The 24,027-nt window shown below is 41.4% G+C and overlaps 1 protein-coding gene across 3 annotated transcripts in view; it reads right to left on the bottom strand.

The window, feature by feature from the left end:
• Window positions 1-24,027, bottom strand: part of CRACR2A (calcium release activated channel regulator 2A) — a 185,065-nt gene that overhangs the window by 106,728 nt on the left and 54,310 nt on the right. For 2 of the 3 annotated variants that reach the window (XM_040439253.1, XM_040439260.1), the window contains exons 2-3: window positions 5,941-6,180; window positions 553-664 (exon numbers count right to left, since the gene is read on the bottom strand). In XM_040439253.1, coding sequence (XP_040295187.1) covers window positions 553-664; window positions 5,941-6,180 — 352 coding nt within the window. Of the gene's footprint in view, window positions 1-552; window positions 665-5,940; window positions 6,202-24,027 lie in introns of all 3 variants that reach the window. The other variant, XM_040439267.1, reaches the window with a different exon arrangement.

Here is a 24,027-nt window from a genome sequence, read left to right as displayed (position 1 = left end):
CTCATAGGGGTTGTGCTAAGTTTACAAGCCCAAGGATCCAAATGCTGGTGCCCACACCAATACCACGAACAGGAGTCCCATTCCAACAGGTTGAGTGTTGGAATGGGACCCTGAGGGCCCTGCCTCTCTATGCATTCTCTTTGGGAGCGCTAACTTATAAACTCGGCACAACTCCTTTAACAAGCTTCTATGTGGATTTTCTGCCTCTGTTACTTTGGATCCCTCAGTGTCTGCTGTTTGGACTGGAAAGCGATTTCTCGATTTATTTCTATTAGACTAATGCTGAAGCTCTCATAGGAATCCACGCAGCAGATCCAGCGAGTCTCATCGGAGGCCGGATGATCTAATCAATATGTAAAAGTGTTAAAGAAAGGATTGCAAACACCAGGGAGGGGTATGAGTTAAGGGTTTGAAGAAACACAGAGGACAGTCACCTGCCGTCCCCTCAGGGTCTGCACTCGTTATGACACCGGGTATCAGTTTTGCCTGGAGTGTCCTTTTAAATGTAGTTTGTCAGCTGTACCTATCCAAAGACTTGTAGAAAACACTCACTAAATCCTGTAGTGAATTCTTCTAGTGTCAGATATCCATTCCCATCTGAATCCAGGGTATCGAAAACGTTTTCCAGTTCATCCAGGCTAAGAGGCAGCTCTCCATGAAGCCTCTAGAAGAAATAAGGACCAGTGTTAAGAACTTACATAGCACAGTTATGAATCCACCAACGTCATCATGGTATCTTCATACTGTGTGGATCCAGAAGAAGGAAAAACAAATCATTTAATATAAATGACAATGAATCCTTCCTAACCTCAATAATTTATATGTCTAATCTAAGTCTCAAACAGTATGTCCAGAGAGCCTACCTGGCAGGGGCTGTTGTTAGAGTATGTAGGCCATAAATGTCCTATGGGTGGAGTCCCACTGTTATTTCAGGAACAGGTCCCCAGCATGAATGAAGAGCATACCACACATGCGGCATACTCTCCATTCGGTGGTACTTCCAAAACAGCCAAGCTACTATTTGGCTAAGTCCTATACCAGTGAATGGAGAGGACATCGAGCATCTGCAGCCAGCCCTCCACTCACTGCTATGGGACTTCTGAAATCAGCCAAGCCATAGCTGTGAATGGAGAAACTGTGCACTCACATTCTGCCCTTGTTTAGCCCTCTTTCTAAGCATGTCATTTCACATCCTATGCTGAATCTGATTGGTCAGAGCTATTTTTGACTCAAGGTAAAAGTCGCTGAAAAATTATATAAAGAGACACAAAAAAAGTAATTGATTTTAGTAAAATAAATGCCCACAATAGAATATACTATATATTATACTGTATACTATAATAAACTGATACAAATCACACCCTAGACATTACTGACAGATACACATTAAAGGGGTTATCCCATGATTAATGTAAAACATGGAAATCAGACATCATCTAGTACATAATCTAGTATGTACATGAGAATCTCTATCTAACAAAGTTACAACCAGCCCTGTACCTCACATGGATCTCCCAATTCATTGCTCCAATTGCTCTGCTAGATCTATCTCAAGTTGGCAGCTCAAGGAGAGTGTCCTTTCTGCTGAAAATCAGGGGGGTGTCCTTTCTGCTGCAGCTATCTCCCTATCACAGCTCAGGAGGCAAAGAAATAAGAAAAGCAAAAAATTTTATTGAATAACTCAGAGGCTATACTAAATTTTACATGTAATTAGAAAAGTATTGAGATTCAGGTGCTGGTTTGAAAACTGTAGAATATTTTTCATGGGACAACAGGAAATTGAAAAAAAAAAAAATTCTACTAATTAAAACTTTCCTGGTACAGTAGTTTAATTAAGTGGAGGGGACGATGTCCCTAACTTTAAAAGTTTAGGCTAATCCTAGTGCGTCAACTTTTGACCATTGAAACAAAAAGCAATGGAGCTTGTGGTCACATGATAGTAGTATTAACATCACAATAAACATCAAAAGTTATAGTGTACACTACAATACAGTATCCACTGCATAGTCATCTTCATACTGCTCTGACTCCTCCCACTGGTGACATCATCAAAGATCCTTTAACTGCACAAGTCAGAGCCTACATGTATTTCCTTGAATGATCTTTCAGTCTTCTCTCCTGCCTGCACTGATCACACAGATCAGTGTCGAGGACTGAGAAAGAGAGGTGCGCACATGCACAGCTCTCTGATTGTAGGGGTTGTGTCACTTCAGCAAGTGGAAACGAGTAGTGTATAATGGGATGGAAAAATGAATCAAACCAGCAATATGGGTAATAACAATACATTAGTAAGTGGCTTATATTAACTTTCTCTACATAATGAATGCCACTTGCTAAAATGACACACAACTTCTTAAAGGAAGCAGTCAGGGAGGTCTGGCACTGCTGGAGCACTCTAACTGCAGACTATAAGTGGTGATCCTGTTGTGTCACTGGGCATAGGCAGGACAGTCAGTCAGTGTCAAACAGAGATGAGCGCTTCCATTGTGGAAGCGCTCATCTCCAGTCATCTGTATCGCCATCCTCAGGACAGCAATACAGATTACTGTGCTGAGGCGGGGGAGGGAGAGGTGTGTCCCTTCCCCTTCCTCTGATAGGCTGCAGGCACTAGGCCGACAGCCTATCAGAGGCCGGCGCAGGCGGCGCGATGATGTCATCGCGCCGCCTGAGCCCTGAGCCGTACAGCGCGGGACACAGGCCGGAAGATGCCTGCATCGCATCGCTGACATGGAGGTAAGTATAAGTGTTTTTTTTGTCAATACTGGTGGCTACTGGCACATGTTGATGGGGGGGGCCTATGGCTACTGGGACATGATTGGGGGGGTGCTCTGGCTACTGGGACATGATTCGGGGGGCCCCTATGGCTACTGGCACATGATGGGGGGGCCCTATGGCTACTGGCACATGATGGGGGGGCTCTGGCTACTGGAACATGATAGGGGGGCCCTGGCTACTGGCACATGATGGGGGGGCCCTATGGCTACTGGCACATGATGGGGGGCCCTATGGCTACTGGCACATGATGGGGGAGGGGGCTATGGCTACTGGCACATGATGGGGGGGGCCCTATGGCTACTGGCACATGATATAGGGGGCTCTGGCTACTGGCACATGATATAGGGGGGCTCTTATTACTGGCACATGATTGGGGGGCATCTATGAGGGCACATTTTACTGGTACATTATTGGGGGACATCTATGGGGGCACTTATTACCGGAACATTGAGGGCACTTCTTACTGGCACATGATTGGGGGCACTTCTTACTGGCACATTATTGGTGGGCACTATAGGGGCATTTACTGAGGCCACAAAGAATGGTTATTTTATATGGGGGCTCTGTATAGGGGCATTTTATACTGGAACACATTATGGTGTGTACTATGGGGAAGATGGGAGAGGAGTACTATGGGGTCATCTACGGGGGCACTGAGAAGGGGTATTTTATACTTACAAATTATGGGGGACACTAAGGGCATCTACTGGGGCACTATATATGGGGCATTTTATACTGGTACATTATGGGGGGCACTAGGAGGGAGGGGGGAGAGGAGCACTATGGGGGCAGTTACTGGGGGCACTATATAGGGGTATTTTTACTGGCACATTATGGGAGCACTATGGGGACATTAGCTCAACTGGGGGCATTACAAGGGGGTATTTTTTGCACTGTCACATTATAAGGAGAATTATTTCTACTGGGGGGGGGAATTATGTTGGGCTTTATTACTCCCCCATGGTATGAACCCCCTAGTAGCAGCACCAGCCTCTCCCTGCTCTGCTATCCCTCTGCCCCTTCTCCAAATCCTTATTATGAAATCTTTCTCATTAGGATAAAACACAACATCAGCTCCGCCGAGCCCCCCAGCCAAAGTGTTGAAGTGGCGTCCGAGATCCCCAAGGGCCAAGCCAAGTAATTGTAAGTTTTCATATGAAATATGTTTGTTAAACACATATAGCATACACCGTGCCCCACAATATACAGTTTCTTCTGTAAAAGTCATCAAGTGTCATGGGTGGGGGGGGGGGGTGGGGGGCCCCCCTTATTGTTTTTCGCCCCAGGGCCCCATTTCACCTGGAACCGGCCCTGTCACTGGGAAAGACAGCGAAGCCTTGCAGCCAGGTTCCCCACCAGAGTATAGTTGACTGGTGGAAGTCCAAGGAATAGAACACCCTGTGATTCTCTTATATTGGGGGACCTTTGTAATTTAATGGGGCATCGTCCAAAGTTGGCAAATAGTTTCATTCTGTTCTAAGACCTTGCAAAAATAACATCATGAGATCAACTGGAAATATTGAATTTTTTTTGCACTGGGATGCATTCATCATGTAAGCAGTAAATTGGTAGAAGATGTAAACTGAAAATCAATAGTGCAAGTATCTGATGATATATATATTAATAGGGCAGACCTCTCTGACCTCACCAGTGGGGGGTAGACAGCTTACAGCTTAGCTTTTATTTGTCTCTAACAATAGTGAATTTCTAATTGTATCAAATCAACTCAAGGGAGAGTTAAGGAGCCAAGGTCGAAAACTCCACTATATCAGGAGGATCTGAATAGCCACAGGTTGTCAGTCACACGGTCTGTTTACATAATATATATTAGATCATTTCTGTTGGTACCTTCTGTTACAACCTATGAGACATTGTGATGTCACGTCTTTTATTACTGAGTCTATGATCAAATTTTACTATCGAGAACCTTTGTCAAATCAGAAAACGGACTGTAATGGTCCTTGACAAAATGAGGAATCTTAACCCAGAATATGCAGTTTACCTGACACTCGTAGTAATGAATACAATATATTTTTGTGTTAGATCCACTTCAGGATATACACATTTAGACTGCTCTATTTCCTTTAGATCTATTATGTTACTGTAGATGCTGCTTCTTTTTTACCAAAGATAAAAGCAAAGAAGTAAAGTTGAGCTTTTATTTACCATCTTCCTACATATCATCTAATGTATTTCTAGTACTACATCCAAAAAATGTTTATTTAGACATATAGAAATGAGGTAGATAGATAGTGGATTGATATATTGTGTAGATGCATTAGATAGATAGATAGATAGATAGATAGATAGATAGATAGATAGATAGATAGATAGATAGATAGATAGATAGATAGATAGATAGATAGATAGGAGATAGATAGATAGATAGATAGATATGAGATAGATGATAAATAAATAGATAGATAGATAGATACATAGATAGATAGATAGATAGATAGATAGATAGATAGATAGATAGAGAGATATGAGATAGATGATAAATAAATAGATAGATAGATAGATAGATAGATAGATAGATAGATAGATAGATAGATAGAGAGATATGAGATAGATGATAAATAAATAGATAGATAGATAGATAGATAGATAGATAGAGATAGATAGATAGATAGATAGATAGATAGATAGATAGATAGGAGATAGATAGATAGATAGATAGATAGATAGATAGATAGATAGATAGATAGGAGATAGATAGATAGATAGATAGATAGATAGATAGATAGATAGATAGATAGCAAGACAGATTTATAATAGAAAAGAAAGAAAGAAGCTAGATATTTATAATGGAAGAGAAAAAGATAGATAGATAGATAGATAGATAGATAGATATGAGATAGATAGATAGATATGAGATAGATAGATAGATAGATAGATAGATAGATAGATATAGAGATATAAAGAGGTTTATAATAAAACAGATTACCGTATGTGATAGATTAATAGTTTTATAATAGAAGAGAAAAAAAGATGAAAGAACGAAAGATAAAGAGAGGAATATATATATAGATGATAGCCTGATATGTTGGAAAACTTTTTTTACTTACTTTTTGCTTCCATATTAGGTAAGATAAAAATGTTAGCCAAACTTATTTCCTAGAATGTGTGTAAAAGAATATTCTGCCTCTGGTCTCCTGCTCTTACCTGCATATCACGACGTGTAATGAAGCCTTTATCCTCAATATCACAGATCTGGAAAAACTCATGTGCTTTCCCCAGCATTATCTGTGGCCCCGCTTCTTGGCCGCTTGTCCATTTCAGTTCATTTCTTGATGCCTCTTGTCCATGTGACCTGTGCTTGACTTGTAGTGTTGTAGAATTTTCTAAAGCGGCCATTGCGCTGTCTGCTTCTTCTTGTAGAAGCTTCAAACTCTGGTCAAGAACCTAGATGTTAAAGAAAAAAACCTGAAAGTGCATTAGAGTCTCGCAGTGATGCTTCTGATCATCTCTTAGCAACCATCTCTTTAATTAGCCATGAAAGGCAGAAAAAAGGGCTTTTTGAAAATCCCAGCCTAATTCTGTTTCTTTAATAAACTGGACTGAAACACACCATACACAGGCAAATACGCTAGTAGAATAGGAAAATAATTACCTTCCTTCAGAGCAGGGCCATAGGAAGACAGGTAATACAAAGAGTAGTGTTCTTCAAGCATATTATAGATTAACTCATTGTCTAGCACCATAGTCAACCCCCTATAGCGTAATGTTACATTAGTTATGCAGTGACCAAGTGGTTTACTGCTGAAGGGGTATTACTGTCACTGTAATAAATTGTAATTCTAAAAGACTGTATATGGGGAAATAGGTTAATATGCCATCCCTATATTCAGTTTCTAGGTGTGGGCTGGTCCCACCCTTTCTATCTGAGGGCTGTGAATAGCATGTGATGAGTAGCTGGTGGGTGTGAGGAAGTGGAAAGAAGCAAGCTTAACATTTTAGAGCAAATAGCAGCCAGCAAAATGGATAAAAGATACAGAAATCAGTGCCAGCCTCTAAGAGAAAGAAGAATTAAACTTAGCAGAAGGTAGAGCGGCTATTATTTATGAACTGATGAAGTTTCCAGTAAAACTGTTCATTTGTGACACCCAAAGCTGGCTTCATCATTGCACTGTACCGTCACCTGCACTTCCACCGCATTATATTGCACTGCAGCAAGGATTCCCGACTTGCATCCCAAAACCCATCAACACCCCAACCACCACCAAACAGGAGACCCCAAACCTGGATGTGTCCCAAGGGGAAAAAAGGGTGCATCCCTCCATTTACTGCACAGCCCAGGGGGCGGGAGTGAGAACTGCCACCATGAATACCACTACCCCAGAATCCATGCCACCACTAGCGCTCTTCTCTACCCTCCTGAGCTTGCTGCAGTAACACTGACACATCCGCATCCACCTTATGTGACTGCATTCCATGACTGCAGGGCTCGAGTGTGACTGCCACCTTTGGCCTCCATATAGCTACTCCCTGCTCTACCAGTGGTTCATCATGGAATATTACAGAGGCATTGTCTTCATTACCGGAGTGTTTACCCCCCTTTCTTACCGGGCCAATTTTTCAGTTTTCTAACTGCACATAACTTTTCACAGGACACATTAGACCATTCTTTTGTGCCACTAGATATTAGAAATGGTATGAAAGAGAGCAGTCATAACCCCTAGTTGTCTGCAGATAGGGGTCAGTGTTCAGTAGGAGAGACTTTGCCAGGCTACATGAGTGACCAGAAGAAGACGCTGAGATGGGGCCACAGACCCGGGGTCACCAACTCTTTAACCAGGAAGCCAGCTGGACAACTGAGCCACAGACCCTGGGTCACCAGCCCTTTAGCCAGGGTACCAGTCTTCTGAGAGAGAGAGAGGGTCTGGTAGCAGAGGCCTTTCCTCAACATAGAACATACGGAGGAGACTGGAGAAGCCATCTCAGTGCCTTGCCTGCATTGTTTTGCACTTGCCTTGCACTCCTCCAGTAGAGAAGCACACTGGTTTATTGCAATGCCTGAGTGGGGTGCGCCACACCTTACCATCCCTTCCGGAAAATAGCAACACATAGTGACACCTCAATGGTGTCCGGGGGACCCAGTGTAGTGTTGGGGCCACCCTAACCTGACCACTGCATATATTTTCCAGGATCTTGAATCATAGTCCATTTTTGGATTTATGGTTCCAGAGTTTTATTGTTGTCTGTATTGTAGTTGTGTTTGCTGAGAGTTTTGATTTCTTGTTAGGTTTTATTTCTCTTACCTACATTCATTACTCTTTACCTGTTCCATTGCCAGACTTTATTTCCCTCATTTTATAATTAAACCTATTCGCGTAGATATATTAGTCCAGCACTCTGAAATCTGCCTCATAAAGGTTATTATAACCAATAATATCACCATATAATGACAATATAGTGGTCACATATGGTACCAAGTCTACAAAAGCAAGAAAATGAATAGAGTACAGTTAAAAGGGTTTTCCAAGATATTTTTACTGATGACCTATCCTCTCCATTTACCCTTCAGATGCCATCGTCGAATGTGACCATGGCATCTGGGATCTCATAAACCTGGGAGCACACACTCCAAGTCAAGCACCAGCTCCCCCTAGTGGGGATTGGAGGAGCTGGATGGTGTGTGCAGCAGCCTCGATCCTCCTTAATGATCCAAGGCTGTCGCACATTAGATCCTATGGACACCCTGCCTGTGGCAGGGCCCCATAGGAACATGATGTGTGTCTCATAGACACCAATGCTAATGCATGTGGGTCCATGAGAGAAGCAATCTAATGATTGCTTGCTCATGTTTCCTAGGGGAACTTTTAAAAAATGTAATAAATAAATAAATGTTTTAAAAAATGTATAAAAATTCAAATCAACCCCCTGTCCATAAAATCTAAATCAAAAGTAAAAAATAAAACAAAAATATCATGGGCATTGCTGCATGCAAAAACCCAACATACTATTAAAATATAAAAATATTCATCCCATATGGCAAACGGAAAAACGGAAAAAAAAATTCTAAATAGCCCGTTGGCCATTTTTTGGTCACTTCACCTCCCACAAAAATAAATAAAAATAAAAATGATAACAAAAACTCATACCCACCCCAAAATGAAAAGTACATCACCATACAAAAATGAGCCCTTAAACCACTCCGTATACAGAAACGCGTCGGATTGATTTTGTCCCCTGAAGGCTTCCATACTCAGTGCGGTGACGTCACACGCCAAAGTTCCCGGACTTCAATTGGGGTTCCCTCACGTGAGTGATTTGCTGCTGGCCGGAGCACCACCTACGCTAGAGGTTGAGCCTGAAGTTACCTGGATACCAACTTCTCTGATCTAAACAAGGAGAACATTCCACGGACACATTGCCTTTCAAAGAAGGTAATTACTTTGAGTATTATTGTGAATATCCCTTCTCTCACATATCCACCCACCGCTTCAAACCCCTGATCGTATCAAAATCAGCGCAGGTTCCTACTCTGACTTATAATTTAATCAGACCTTGGTGACACTCCGTATACATAACTACAAAAAAGTTATTGTGGGTCAGAATATGGAGATGAATTTTTTTTTTTTTTCTAGGTTTAATTTTTTTTGTCAGTATTAAAACACAAGAAAAACTACACAAATATATATATATATACACATTCACATTCACATACACACTGCATGTCTATACTGTACAGTATAATAGATGCAGTGGTCACAGGTACATAGTATACACAGCAGTGTATTGATATGTGTAATTTATACCTCATACCTAAAATATCAGTACACTGCTGTATTTACTGGTCAGAAATGGGTAGAGGGAGGGGCTATAAATCGGGCATGGGGGCCCAATTTAGATTCTTGCTATGGGGCCCAGTGATTTCAATGTACTCCCCTGCTACTACTACAGTTATTCTGACTTTGCTGCTATGAGGGACACTGTTAAGACATTCTTCACACCTTGACATGTTCTGGCCAGACGTGTCTTCAAGACCCTGTATCTTGCAGTGGACACTACAGCCATTATTGCCAATGTACTGTTCCCAGCCATAGATTGAAATGAAGGAGACTTTAGCAAAATAGAGAGGAAAGAAGGTCATAATTCCCATCAGTTGGAACTGTGTCTGCTATAATTGGATGTACTATGGCTCCCATTTTGCACTTAAGTTAAGAGAGATGTTTATTCTTCAACCTTTGGCCTGATTTTATGACTCCTACCACCATATGCTGGCCATTACACACTACACACCCTGTCATGTACCCATACAGACACTTAACAGACACTTCTGGGCTCAATGCACGTGTGAATGCTCAATAGCCCGTATGCTGGCCATATACATGAGATCAAAGTTGGCCAATGATCTTTTTTTTTTTAAATGAACAATAGTTTGCGATGGCCAATGGCAAACTTCTGTCAGCTGTCATCAACCAGATTGGAAAATTTTGTCAAAGTGATCTGCCAAATTTGGCAGATCATTTGCAGTTGTGCTGAAGGACCAGGGAGTACTGGCATGTTGCCGGTAGGATCATTTAGAAACAATCCCACAGATGATTGATCAGCTGCATTCTCTCATGTCTTTGGCAGGCTTTAGAGTAAGAGGGCTACATAGGCGTGTGCAGCCTATTGCATTAGGGTGTGCACCCTAAAGCACAAACACACACATCGAGCGCGCGCGTGTGTATGTACAGTGCTGCCCATAATTATTCATACCCCTGGCAAACTTTGACTTAAAGTTACTTTTATTTAACCAGCAAGTAATTTTTTGACGGGAAATAACATACTGTAGGTGTCTCCCAAAAGATAATAAGACGATGTACAAGAGGCATTATTGTGGGAAAAAAAACATTTCTCAGCTTTTATTTACATTTGAGCAAAAAGTGTCCAGTTGGCGTAAAAGAGGAGAAGCCTTCAACCCAAAGAACACCATCCTCACTGTCAAACATGGTGGTGGGAATCTAATGCTTTGGGGGTGTTTTTCAGCCAATGGACCAGGGAACCTAATCACAGTAAATGGCACCATGAAAAAAGAGCAATACATGAGGATTCTCAACGACAACATCAGGCAGCCTGCAGAGAAACTTGGCCTTGGGCACCAGTGGACATTTCAGCATGACAATGACCCAAAACACACAGCAAAAGTGGTGAAGAAATGGTTAGCAGACAACAACATTAATGTTTTGGAGTGGCCCAGCCAGAGTCCAGACTTGAATTCAATTGAGAATCTGTGGAGGGAGCTAAAGATCAGGTTGATGGCAAGAAGACCCTCCAACCTGAAAGATTTGGAGCTCATTGCTAAAGATGAATGGGCAAAAATACCTTTGGAGACATGCAAAAAGCTGGTCTGCAATTATAGGAAGCGTTTGATTGCTGTAATAGCCAATAAAGGCTTTTCTATTGATTATTGAGAAGGGTATGAATAATTTTGGACTGGACACTTTTTGCTCAAATGTAAATAAAGTCAAAATTTGCCAGGGGTATGAATAATTATGGGCAGTACTGTATATGTATATATATATATATATATATATATATATATATTATATAGTAATCACAGGTCGGCACTGCATCATCCTATTGAAACTTTTATAAACCTAGTGCAACGTGATGTTGAGACATTGTTGCAACAATGGAAGACTGGCAATATGCATTTACAAACCAATTTACCTTTGGAGGAAAAACGTGCACTTGATCAATTGTTGGAGGATAAGTCTCTGGTATTCAAACCAGCGGACAAAGGGGGTGCTCTGGTGGTCCTTGATAAAGCATATTATGTTTCAGAAATTTTGTCGCAACTAAATGATACAGATACATATCAGATTTTACAGAATGATCCTGTATTTCGCATCAAAGAAATGATACAAATTGTTGTGAATGCTGCCATAGAGGAGGGGGTCATTGATGCCACATTGGGCGGATTTTTGGTCAACCAACATCCAATTACTCCCGTTTTTTATACGTTACCAAAAGTACATAAGTCCATTGTTAAACCGCCTGGCCGTCCCATTGTGGCTTCTACTGACTCAATCCTCTCACCTTTGGCAATTTTTCTAGAAAAAATCTTTACGCCATTTACTAAATTGTCTCCATCATACTTGCGTGATACTGAGCATTTTTTGCAGGAAATTAAAACTCTGCATTCAGAAAAAGATGATTTACTTGTCACCTTTGATGTATGTAATTTATACACATCAATATCACATGAGAAAGGTCTGAAAGCAATTGATACATTGTTACAATTAAAGGGAACCTGTCACCGGGATTTTGGGTATAGAGCTGAGGACATGGGTTGCTAGATGGCCGCTAGCACATCCGCAATACCCAGTCCCCATAGCTCTGTGTGCTTTTATTGTGTAAAAAACCCGATTTGATACATATGCAAATTAACCTGAGATGAGTCCTGTCCCTGAGATGAGTCACATACAGGACTCATCTCAGGTTAATTTGCATATGTATCAAATCGTTTTTTTACACAATAAAAGCACACAGAGCTATTGGGACTGGGTATTGCGGATGTGCTAGCGGCCATCTAGCAACCCATGTCCTCAGCTCTATACACAAAATCCCGGTGACAGGTTCCCTTTAAGTCATTACAACAATGCAGAATGTGAATTTTTCTTGACATTATTGAGGATTGTTTTAGAACAAAATTACTTTTTATTTCAGGATTCTTTTTATCAGCAGCGGCGTGGGACCGCGATGGGATCGAACGTCGCACCGCCGTACGCAAATTGTTATATGGCACCATTTGAGACGAATTTCGTCTATACTAATGATTTCTATAGAAAACACTGCAAATTCTGGCGTCGTTTTATCGATGACATTATTTGCGTATGGCGTGGCGACATTCGATCCCTTCAACAATTTACTCTTCACCTCAATTCTGTCTGGCCTGAATTGAAATTCACTCTGCATTTTGATGTACAAAAAATTTCTTTCCTAGACACGTGGGTAATTAAGGGAGACACAGGTGGGTTATACACGGATTTATTTACAAAAAATACAGATCGAAATAGCTTACTCATGTATACTAGCAACCACCCAGCAGCCACAAAAAAAATCCCTCCCCTTTTCCCAATTTCAAAGGGTTAAGCGTATAGTGGGCAAAGCTGAATTATGTAAGGAAAGATTAGACGAAATGAGCCAGAAATTTAAGGAGAGAGGTTATCCCGATCACTTATTAAAAGAACAAAGGAACCGAGTCGAGATAAAACAACAGGATAAGCCCTTAAAAGAACCACGGATCCCACTTGTAATTCAGTATCATCCATGGTCTCAGAGACTGAGAGGGATAATAAATAAACATTGGAACGTTGTGTCAAAGTCGTACCCACAAGTAGTGGAGTTTAACCACCTCCGGACCGCCTAACGCAGGATCGCGTTCCGGAGGTGGCAGCCCTGCGCAGAGTCACGCATATACGCGTCATCTCGCGATGGCCGAGATTTCCTGTGAACGCGCGCACACAGGCGCGCGCACTCACAGGAAGGGAAGGTAAGAGAGTTGATCTCCAGCCTGCCAGCGGCGATCGTTCGCTGGCAGGCTGGAGATGTGTTTTTTTTAACCCCTAACAGGTATATTAGACGCTGTTTTGATAACAGCGTCTAATATACCTGCTACCTGGTCCTCTGGTGGTCCCCTTTGTTTGGATCAACCACCAGAGGACACAGGTAGCTCAGTAAAGTAGCACCAAGCACCACTACACTACACTACACCCCCCCCCCCGTCACTTATTAACCCCTTATTAGCCCCTGATCACCCCATATAGACTCCCTGATCACCCCCCTGTCATTGATTACCCCCCTGTCATTGATCAACCCCCTGTAAAGCTCCATTCAGACGTCCGCATGATTTTTACGGATCCACTGATAGATGGATCGGATCCGCAAAACGCATACGGACGTCTGAATGAAGCCTTACAGGGGCGTGATCAATGACTGTGGTTATCACCCCATATAGACTCCCTGATCACCCCCCTGTCATTGATTATCCCCCTGTCATTGATTACCCCCCTGTAAAGCTCCATTCAGATGTCCGCATGATTTTTACGGATGCACTGATAGATGGATCGGATCCGCAAAACGCATCCGGACGTCTGAATGAAGCCTTACAGGGGCATGATCAATGACTGTGGTGATCACCCCATATAGACTCCCTGATCACCCCCCTGTAAAGATCCATTCAGATGTCCGCATGATTTTTACGGATGCACTGATAGATGGATCCGATCCGCAAAACGCATCCGGACGTCTGAATGAAGCCTTACAGGGGCATGATCAATGACTGTGGTGATCACCCCATATAGACTCCCTGATCACCCCCCTGTAAAGCTCCATTCAGATGTCCGCATGATTTTTACGAATGCACTGATAGATGGATCCGATCCGCAAAACGCATCCGGACGTCTGAATGAAGCCTTACAGGGGCATGATCAATGACTGTGGTGATCACCCCCCTGTCATTGATTACCCCCGTGTAAAGCTCCATTCAGATGTCCGCATGATTTTTACGGATGCACTGATAGATGGATCGGATCCGCAAAACGCATCCGGACGTCTGAATAAAGCCTTACAGGGGCATGATCAATGACTGTGGTGATCACCCCATATAGACTCCCTGATCACCCCCCTGTAAAGCTCCATTCAGATGTCCGCATGATTTTTACGGATGCACTGATAGATGGATCGGATCCGCAAAACGCATCCGGACGTCTGAATGAAGCCTTACAGGGGCATGATCAATGACTGTGGTGATCACCCCATATAGACTCCCTGATCACCCCCCTGTAAAGCTCCATTCAGATGTCCGCATGATTTTTACGGATGCACTGATAGATGGATCCGATCCGCAAAACGCATCCGGACGTCTGAATGAAGCCTTACAGGGGCATGATCAATGACTGTGGTGATCACCCCATATAGACTCCCTGATCACCCCCCTGTAAAGCTCCATTCAGATGTCCGCATGATTTTTACGGATGCACTGATAGATGGATCCGATCCGCAAAACGCATCCGGACGTCTGAATGAAGCCTTACAGGGGCATGATCAATGACTGTGGTGATCACCCCATATAGACTCCCTGATCACCCCCCTGTCATTGATCACCCCCCCTGTCATTGATCACCCCCCCTGTCATTGATCACCCCCCCTGTCATTGATCACCACCCCTGTCATTGATCACCCCCCTGTCATTGATCACCCTCTGTAAGGCTCCATTCAGACATTTTTTTGGCCCAAGTTAGCGGAATTATTTTTTTTTTTTCTTACAAAGTCTCATATTCCACTAACTTGTGTCAAAAAATAAAATCTCACATGAACTCACCATACCCCTCACGGAATCCAAATGCGTAAAATTTTTTAGACATTTATATTCCAGACTTCTTCTCACGCTTTAGGGCCCCTAGAATGCCAGGGCAGTATAAATACCCCACATGTGACCCCATTTCGGAAAGAAGACACCCCCAGGTATTCCGTGAGGGGCATATTGAGTCCATGAAAGATTGAAATTTTTGTCCTAAGTTAGCGGAACGGGAGACTTTGTGAGAAAAAAATTAAAAATATCAATTTCCGCTAACTTGTGCCAAAAAAAAAATATTTCTATGAACTCGCCATGCCCCTCATTGAATACCTTGGGGTGTCTTATTTCCAAAATGGGGTCACATGTGGGGTATTTATACTGCCCTGGCATTCTAGGGGCCCCAAAGCGTGAGAAGAAGTCTGGTATCCAAATGTCTAAAAATGCCCTCCTAAAAGGAATTTGGGCACCTTTGCGCATCTAGGCTGCAAAAAAGTGTCACACATCTTGTATCGCCGTACTCAGGAGAAGTTGGGGAATGTGTTTTGGGGTGTCATTTTACATATACCCATGCTGGGTGAGAGAAATATCTTGGTCAAATGCCAACTTTGTATAAAAAAATGGGAAAAGTTGTCTTTTGCCAAGATATTTCTCTCACCCAGCAAGGGTATATGTAAAATGACACCCCAAAACACATTCCCCAACTTCTCCCGAGTACGGCGATACCACATGTGTGACACTTTTTTGCAGCCTAGGTGGGCAAAGGGGCCCATATTCCAAAGAGCACCTTTAGGATTTCACAGGTCATTTACCTACTTACCACACATTAGGGCCCCTGGAAAATGCCAGGGCAGTATAACTACCCCACAAGTGACCCCATTTTGGAAAGAAGACACCCCAAGGTATTCCGTGAGGGGCATGGCGAGTTCCTAGAATTTTTTATTTTTTGTCACAAGTTAGTGGAAAATGATGATTTTTTTTTTTTTTTTTTTTTCATACAAAGTCTCATATTCCACTAACTTGTGACAAAAAATAAAAACTTCCATGAACTCACTATGCCCATCAGCGAATACCTTGGGGTCTCTTCTTTCCAAAATGGGGTCACTTGTGGGGTAGTTATACTGCCCTGGCATTCTAGGGGCCCAAATGTGTGGTAAGGAGTTTGAAATCAAATTCTGTAAAAAATGACCTGTGAAATCCGAAAGGTGCTCTTTGGAATATGGGCCCCTTTGCCCACCTAGGCTGCAAAAAAGTGTCACACATCTGGTATCGCCGTACTCAGGAGAAGTTGGGGAATGTGTTTTGGGGTGTCATTTTACATATACCCATGCTGGGTGAGAGAAATATCTTGGCAAAAGACAACTTTTCCCATTTTTTTATACAAAGTTGGCATTTGACCAAGATATTCCAAAGAGCACCTTTCGGATTTCACAGGTCATTTTTTACAGAATTTGATTTCAAACTCCTTACCACACATTTGGGCCCCTAGAATGCCAGGGCAGTATAACTACCCCACAAGTGACCCCATTTTGGAAAGAAGAGACCCCAAGGTATTTCGTGATGGGCATAGTGAGTTCATAGAAGTTTTTATTTTTTGTCACAAGTTAGTGGAATATGAGACTTTGTAAGAAAAAAAAAAAAAAATCATCATTTTCCGCTAACTTGTGACAAAAAATAAAAAGTTCTATGAACTCACTATGTCCATCAGCGAATACCTTAGGGTGTGTACTTTCCGAAATGGGGTCATTTGTGGGGTGTTTGTACTGTCTGGCCATTGTAGAACCTCAGGAAACATGACAGGTGCTCAGAAAGTCAGAGCTGCTTCAAAAAGCGGAAATTCACATTTTTGTACCATAGTTTGTAAACGCTATAACTTTTACCCAAACCATTTTTTTTTACCCAAACATTTTTTTTTTATCAAAGACATGTAGAACTATAAATTTAGAGCAAAATTTCTATATGGATCTCGTTTTTTTTGCAAAATTTTACAACTGAAAGTGAAAAATGTCATTTTTTTGCAAAAAAATCGTTAAATTTCGATTAATAACAAAAAAAGTAAAAATGTCAGCAGCAATGAAATACCACCAAATGAAAGCTCTATTAGTGAGAAGAAAAGGAGGTAAAATTCATTTGGGTGGTAAGTTGCATGACCGAGCAATAAACGGTGAAAGTAGTGTAGGTCAGAAGTGTAAAAAGTGGCCTGGTCTTTCAGGGTGTTTAAGCACTGGGGGCTGAAGTGGGTAAACTACCACCTATGATGTGCTTCAAAAGAGCCAGAAATATACGTGATAAGATAGTACGGGCGGACATTGGAAGTAGCAAAACTGGATCTATACAGAGAGTACTGGCTACTCCCAAAATGGGTACTTTTCCCTGCTTAAATTGTGTACACTGCTCTAGTGTAATCAAGGGTACACACTTTACACATCCACAATCTGGCGAACGCATACCTATAAAAAAAAAATTCACCTGTGACAGTCGTTTTGTTATATATATTTTAAAGTGCCCCTGTGGTCTATTGTACGTGGGAGAGACTTCCACTAGGATGAAAGACAGACTTAGTAACCACAAGTCCACCATCCGCAAGCAAAATTTATTATTTCCTGTACCATTCCACTTCCATGCACATAGACACACAGTGGCACAGTTGCGTTACCAGATTATAGACAGTGTACCCCTTCCTCGTCGAGGTGGAGATAGGAACAAGTTATTGCTGCAGAGGGAAGCTTATTGGATACATCGATTACAAACGATTGAGCCCCACGGACTCAACCGGGAGTATAATGTACAAAGCTTCCTTTGATAGATCACCTTGGTATAACAATATTTTTCCCAGGATAATAATTTTTCTATAATGTTATATTTTTGAGTATTGCAATAGTGCAATTAAAAAAAAAATAAAAAAATGAAAATAATAATTTTTTGACAAAAATATCCTTTGTAAGAAAATAAATGGATTTTTTTCTATATATTATTTACAGTGAACATAATGAAGGAAGAAAGAAGTAAGGAACAAACTAAAGTGAATTTAAAGGAATCCATATGTTTTCGTTTTAACACTGATTGGTGGGTGTGGTTTTCTGTGTGATGTCATTTCCCTGTGTTTGGGCGCTCTATTTAAACATGAAATGTTCTTTGTATGATGATAAGTCTGAGGAAGGTGCGGTAGCACCGAAACGCGTCACTTTGCCTGTACATGTGACTGAATAAATACGAAGATTATCCACAGCGAGTGCCGGTCTTCTTTATTGATTATATATATATATATATATATATATATATATATATACACTGCGTGCAGAATTATTAGGCAAATGAGTATTTTGACCACATCATCCTCTTTATGCATGTTGTCTTACTCCAAGCTGTATAGGCTCAAAAGCCTACTACCAATTAAGCATATTAGGTGATGTGCATCTCTGTAATGAGAGGGGGTGTGGTCTAATGACATCAACACCCTATATTAGGTGTGCATAATTATTAGGCAACTTCCTTTCCTTTGGCAAAATGGGTCAAAAGAAGGACTTGACAGGCTCAGAAAAGTCAAAAATAGTGAGATATCTTGCAGACGGATGCAGCACTCTTAAAATTGCAAAGCTTCTGAAGCGTGATCATCGAACAATCAAGCGTTTCATTCAAAATAGTCAACAGGGTCGCAAGAAGCGTGTGGAAAAACCAAGGCGCAAAATAACTGCCCATGAACTGAGAAAAGTCAAGCGTGCAGCTGCCAAGATGCCACTTGCCACCAGTTTGGCCATATTTCAGAGCTGCAACATCACTGGAGTGCCCAAAAGCACAAGGTGTGCAATACTCAGAGACATGGCCAAGGTAAGAAAGGCTGAAAGACGACCACCACTGAACAAGACACACAAGCTGAAACGTCAAGACTGGGCCAAGAAATATCTCAAGACTGATTTTTCTAAGGTTTTATGGACTGATGAAATGAGAGTGAGTCTTGATGGGCCAGATGGATGGGCCCGTGGCTGGATTGGTAAAGGGCAGAGAGCTCCAGTCCGACTCAGACGCCAGCAAGGTGGAGGTGGAGTACTGGTTTAGGCTGGTATCATCAAAGATGAGCTTGTGGGGCCTTTTCGGGTTGAGGATGGAGTCAAGCTCAACTCCCAGTCCTACTGCCAGTTTCTGGAAGACACCTTCTTCAAGCAGTGGTACAGGAAGAAGTCTGCATCCTTCAAGAAAAACATGATTATTATGCAGGACAATGCTCCATCACACGCGTCCAAGTACTCCACAGCGTGGCTGGCAAGAAAGGGTATAAAAGAAGAAAATCTAATGACATGGCCTCCTTGTTCACCTGATCTGAACCCCATTGAGAACCTGTGGTCCATCATCAAATGTGAGATTTACAAGGAGGGAAAAACAGTACACCTCTCTGAACAGTGTCTGGGAGGCTGTGGTTGCTGCTGCACGCAATGTTGATGGTGAACAGATCAAAACACTGACAGAATCCATGGATGGCAGGCTTTTGAGTGTCCTTGCAAAGAAAGGTGGCTATATTGGTCACTGATTTGTTTTTGTTTTGTTTTTGAATGTCAGAAATGTATATTTGTGAATGTTGAGATGTTATATTGGTTTCACTGGTAAAAATAAATAATTGAAATGGGTATATATTTGTTTTTTGTTAAGTTGCCTAATAATTATGCACAGTAATAGTCACCTGCACACACAGATATCCCCCTAAAATAGCTAAAACTAAAAACAAACTAAAAACTACTTCCAAAAATATTCAGCTTTGATATTAATGAGTTTTTTGGGTTCATTGAGAACATGGTTGTTGTTCAATAATAAAATTAATCCTTAAAAATACAACTTGCCTAATAATTCTGCACTCCCTGTATATATATATAGCCTTTATACCATTAGCCCCATTATCAGCCCTTATGCTTCATTAGCCCCCATTATGCCTCTCATTAGCCCCCATATGCCTCATTAGCCCCTATTATGCCTCTCATTAGCCCCCATTATGCCTCTCATTAGCCCCCATTATGCCTCTCATTAGCCCCCATTATGCCTCTCTTTAGCATCCATTATGCCTCTCATTAGCCCCCATTATGCCCCCAGCAGCCTCATTTTTTATAAAATAAAAAACCACTTACCTCTATGCTTCTGGATGCTGCCGCTCCTCGGCGCCCGCGATTTTCTTCCTCCTGATGTCAGCTCTCAGCTGTGCGCTCTGAACTGGCGCGCACAGCATGATGTCACAAAGCGCCTCAAGCTGTGCGCAACCCTGCACAGCCGACAGCCGAGAACCAGGAAGCGGTAAGTACAAAGCGTCCACCGCTTCCTGGTCCTCCGGTACTAATGAGCGCTTCTAAAATGGAAGCGCTCATTAGTATTCGCCGGCCAGCAGGCTTGATAAGGGTGTGCCCAGGCACACCTGGCACACCCCGTGCGCACGCCTATGGAGGGCTACCACTACCTTCTTGCTTATTGACTTATGTCTTGGGAGAGAATCCTTCTGTAGGCTCACATTCCAGCACCCTAATTAACATTAACCCACCTCCCTATAAGGCCTCATGCACACGGCCGTGGTTTTAGTCCGCATCTGAGCCACAGTTTTGGCGGCTCGGATGCAGACCCATTCACTTCAATAGGGCCGCAAAAGATGCGGACAGCACTCCGTTTTTTTTTAAAATGCACAACTTTCTAAATTTCAATTTCTCTGCTTTTAAAACAGATAGTGGTACCTCATATAATACTTGTTACTTTACAATTCCCATATGTCTACTTCATGTTTGGATAATTTAGTGAATGCCATTTTTGGGGGGACGTTAGAAGGCTTAGAAGTTTAGAAGCAAATCTTGAAATTTTTCAGAAAATTTCCAAAACCCACTTTTTAAGGAGTAGTTCAGGTCTAAAGTCACTTTGTAAGGCTTACATAATAGAAACCACCCAAAAATGACAATTTTAGAAACTACACTTCTCAAGGTAGTTAAAACTGATTTTACAAACTTTCTTAACCCTTTAGGTATTCCAAAGGAATTAAAAGAAAACGTAGATGAAATTTCAGAATTTCACTTTTTTGGCAGATTTTCAATTTTAATCAATTTTTTCCAGTAACAAAGCAAGGGTTAACAGCCAAACAAAATTCCATATTTATTACCCTGATTCTGTAGTTTACAGAAACACACCATTTGTGATCATAAACTGCTGTATGGGCACACGGCAGGGCGCAGAAGGAAAGGAACACCATATGGTTTTTGGAGGGAAGATTTTACTTGGATAATTTTAAGTTGCCATGTCACATTTGTAGTTCCCCTTATGCACCCCTAGGCTAGAAACTCCCAAAAAGTGACCCCATTTTGGAAACTACGGGATAGGGTGGCAGTTTTGTTGGTACTATTTTAGGGTACATATGATTTACAGTTGCTCTATAGTACACTTTTTGTGAGGCAAGGTAACAAAAAATAGCTGTTTCGGCACTGTTTTTATTAGTTGTTATTTACAACATTCACCTGACAGGTTAGATCATGTGGTATTTTTATAGAGCAGGTTGTTACGGACGCAACAATACCAAACATGACTACTTTTTTTGGTTGTTTGTTTCAGTTTTACATAATAAAGCATTTTTGAAAAAAATGATTTTTTTTTTGTGTCTCTATATTCTCAAAGCCATATTTATTTATTTTTTTGGGTGACTGTCTTATGTAGGGGCTCATTTTTTTAAGGATTATATGATGGTTTGATTGGTACCATTTTAGGGTGCATATGACTTTTTAATCGCTTGGTATTACACTTTTTGTGATGTAAGGTGGCTTTTTTAACACAGTTTTTATTTTTCATTTTTTACAGTGTCCACCTGAGGGGTTAGGTCATGTGATATTTTTATACAGCAGGTTGTTTCGGAAGCAGAAATACCTAATATGTATACTTTTTTTTATTTAAGTTTTATACAATAATATCATTTTCTGAGAGCTATAGTCTGAGAGCTATAGTTTTTTTTTTTTGTGCGATTGTCTAAGGTAGGGTGTTATTTTTGCGGGATGAGATGACGAGTTTGATTGGCACTATTTTGGGGTGCATATGACTTTTTAATCGCTTGCTATTACACTTTTTGTGATGTAAGATGACAAAAAATGACTTTTTGGGCAGTTTTTATTTAAAAATTTTTTACCGTGTTCACCTGCTCCGTACTGTATTAGAACGAAGTTTTATGCGAATCGACTTCAGATGTTTCGTCCAAAGTCAATTCGCTCATCCCTAGTGATGAGGTTTTCACTGCATGGTCAGGTCAATCAAAGTGCAACAGTTGCAGAGAGAGCTCATCCTCTAGGAGTAATAACAACGCCCCCGTTGCTCCCAGAGGCTCATTTGCATATATATTTATCAGCAATGCGGGCACATATGAACATGGGACCAACACAGAGGCCTTCAGCTGCCAAGTACACATGTAACAGGTCAGCCAGTTTCATAGGTACAAATCTTCTGACAGATGCCCTTTAATTATCTAGATTCTCGAAAGTGTCATATTCGCAATAGGAAATATACTGTCACCTCATGTACTAAAAACGTGCTGTCCCACTACATTATAGAAGTTCCACTAAGCTGTGAGAGATAGCTCGTTTGTTGCTTTCAATGGCAACCAGCCGTGCTTTTAGTACAGCCTTGAGATATGGAACAATAAGAAAGAAATTTTGTGTATTTACAAAGTCACTCCACTTTTTATATTGAATATATATATGTGAAATGGAAGTCAAATGTGGAAATACCCTTTAAAATATCAAAAGATCCTGAAGTCCAACAGAATGCCCCCATTCCATCTGCAGGCAACAATAGATATTCTGTACATTGGTATAAGTATCAGTGCCCATGAGGTTGTTGTGGGACCCAAGGACAATGAGCATCCAAAGGTGCTTTGACTCCCTGCCTCTCCTCCCCAGGAGACCATAATCTCTATATTCTCCTCTTGGATGGTTACTGTTAGCAAGTTTAGCAATGCGGCAGTGTCACAGAGAAGACCCAGTGCACATTTTATTATGGGATTCCACTAATTATGGTGATTTTTTGTATCATTTGACATACATTCAGCTTAACGAGTTATGCTGCATCTAACAGAATCAGCCTTGCTACATCAGTTCTCTGTCAGATCAACTGGGATTCTGGTGATTCTAAGAAGTCTTCAGATGCCATTGAAGTGTCGGGGACATAATTCAGTTTATCTACAATATTTTCAGGAAATGGATATAAAACCTGAAAGTGCTTATTCTAACATTTCTGACTCCGCTCTGGAGATCTGCCAGGGACATTTTTACCTGGTAATTTCTGCTATGCTGTAGTTTGGAAATAAACAGCGACACAAATGGGAAACCTGTGATCTGAAGGATGACAGGGAGATTGATGACCGGTCCATGAAATAAGGAAAGGAATAAAATTTGACAGAACAAAATTAGGTTTACTCTTTAAATATTCTTCTGACTTACTGAATGATCTGCCTGATGGATAGCCGAGAGGGAAACGGGGGAAGATTTATAGAAACAGAGTTTATAATAGTGTTTATATAATGACTCCTTCACAGGATCATATTACAAACTCCAAGTTGTGTTTAGGCATAATACAGCATTCATAGAAGTCTGTGGTGCCTTGCTGTACCTCCATATTCCTCTGATTTCATACAAATGCATTCAGATGTCTTTTTATGTCTTGTTCCAAACGAGCAATAATTGGGTCATGTTCCATCAGAGTCTCCCCATAATATGGACCACACTGAATGCCTACAGCTTTTTAGTATGGGCTAAGGAAGAAGACTCTATTTATCAAAGGCCTTATGGAAACCACCTGAAAAATACTTAACAAAGTATTCTGGTTAGAACAAGATATACCCTATCCACTAGATGGGAATAACTTTTAGACCCATGTCCTCCTGTTGAATGGAGCGATGGTCACCAATCCATCAGAACTCTAAGGGACCACCAGAGATAGCCAAGCCCCGTACTCGATGATTTCCA

This window comes from Bufo bufo, chromosome 1 (assembly GCF_905171765.1).
Source record: "Bufo bufo chromosome 1, aBufBuf1.1, whole genome shotgun sequence".
Classification (NCBI taxonomy): Eukaryota; Metazoa; Chordata; class Amphibia; order Anura; family Bufonidae; genus Bufo; species Bufo bufo.
Note: the sequence above shows the minus strand (reverse complement) of the source record. Positions and strands in the feature narration are given on the sequence as shown.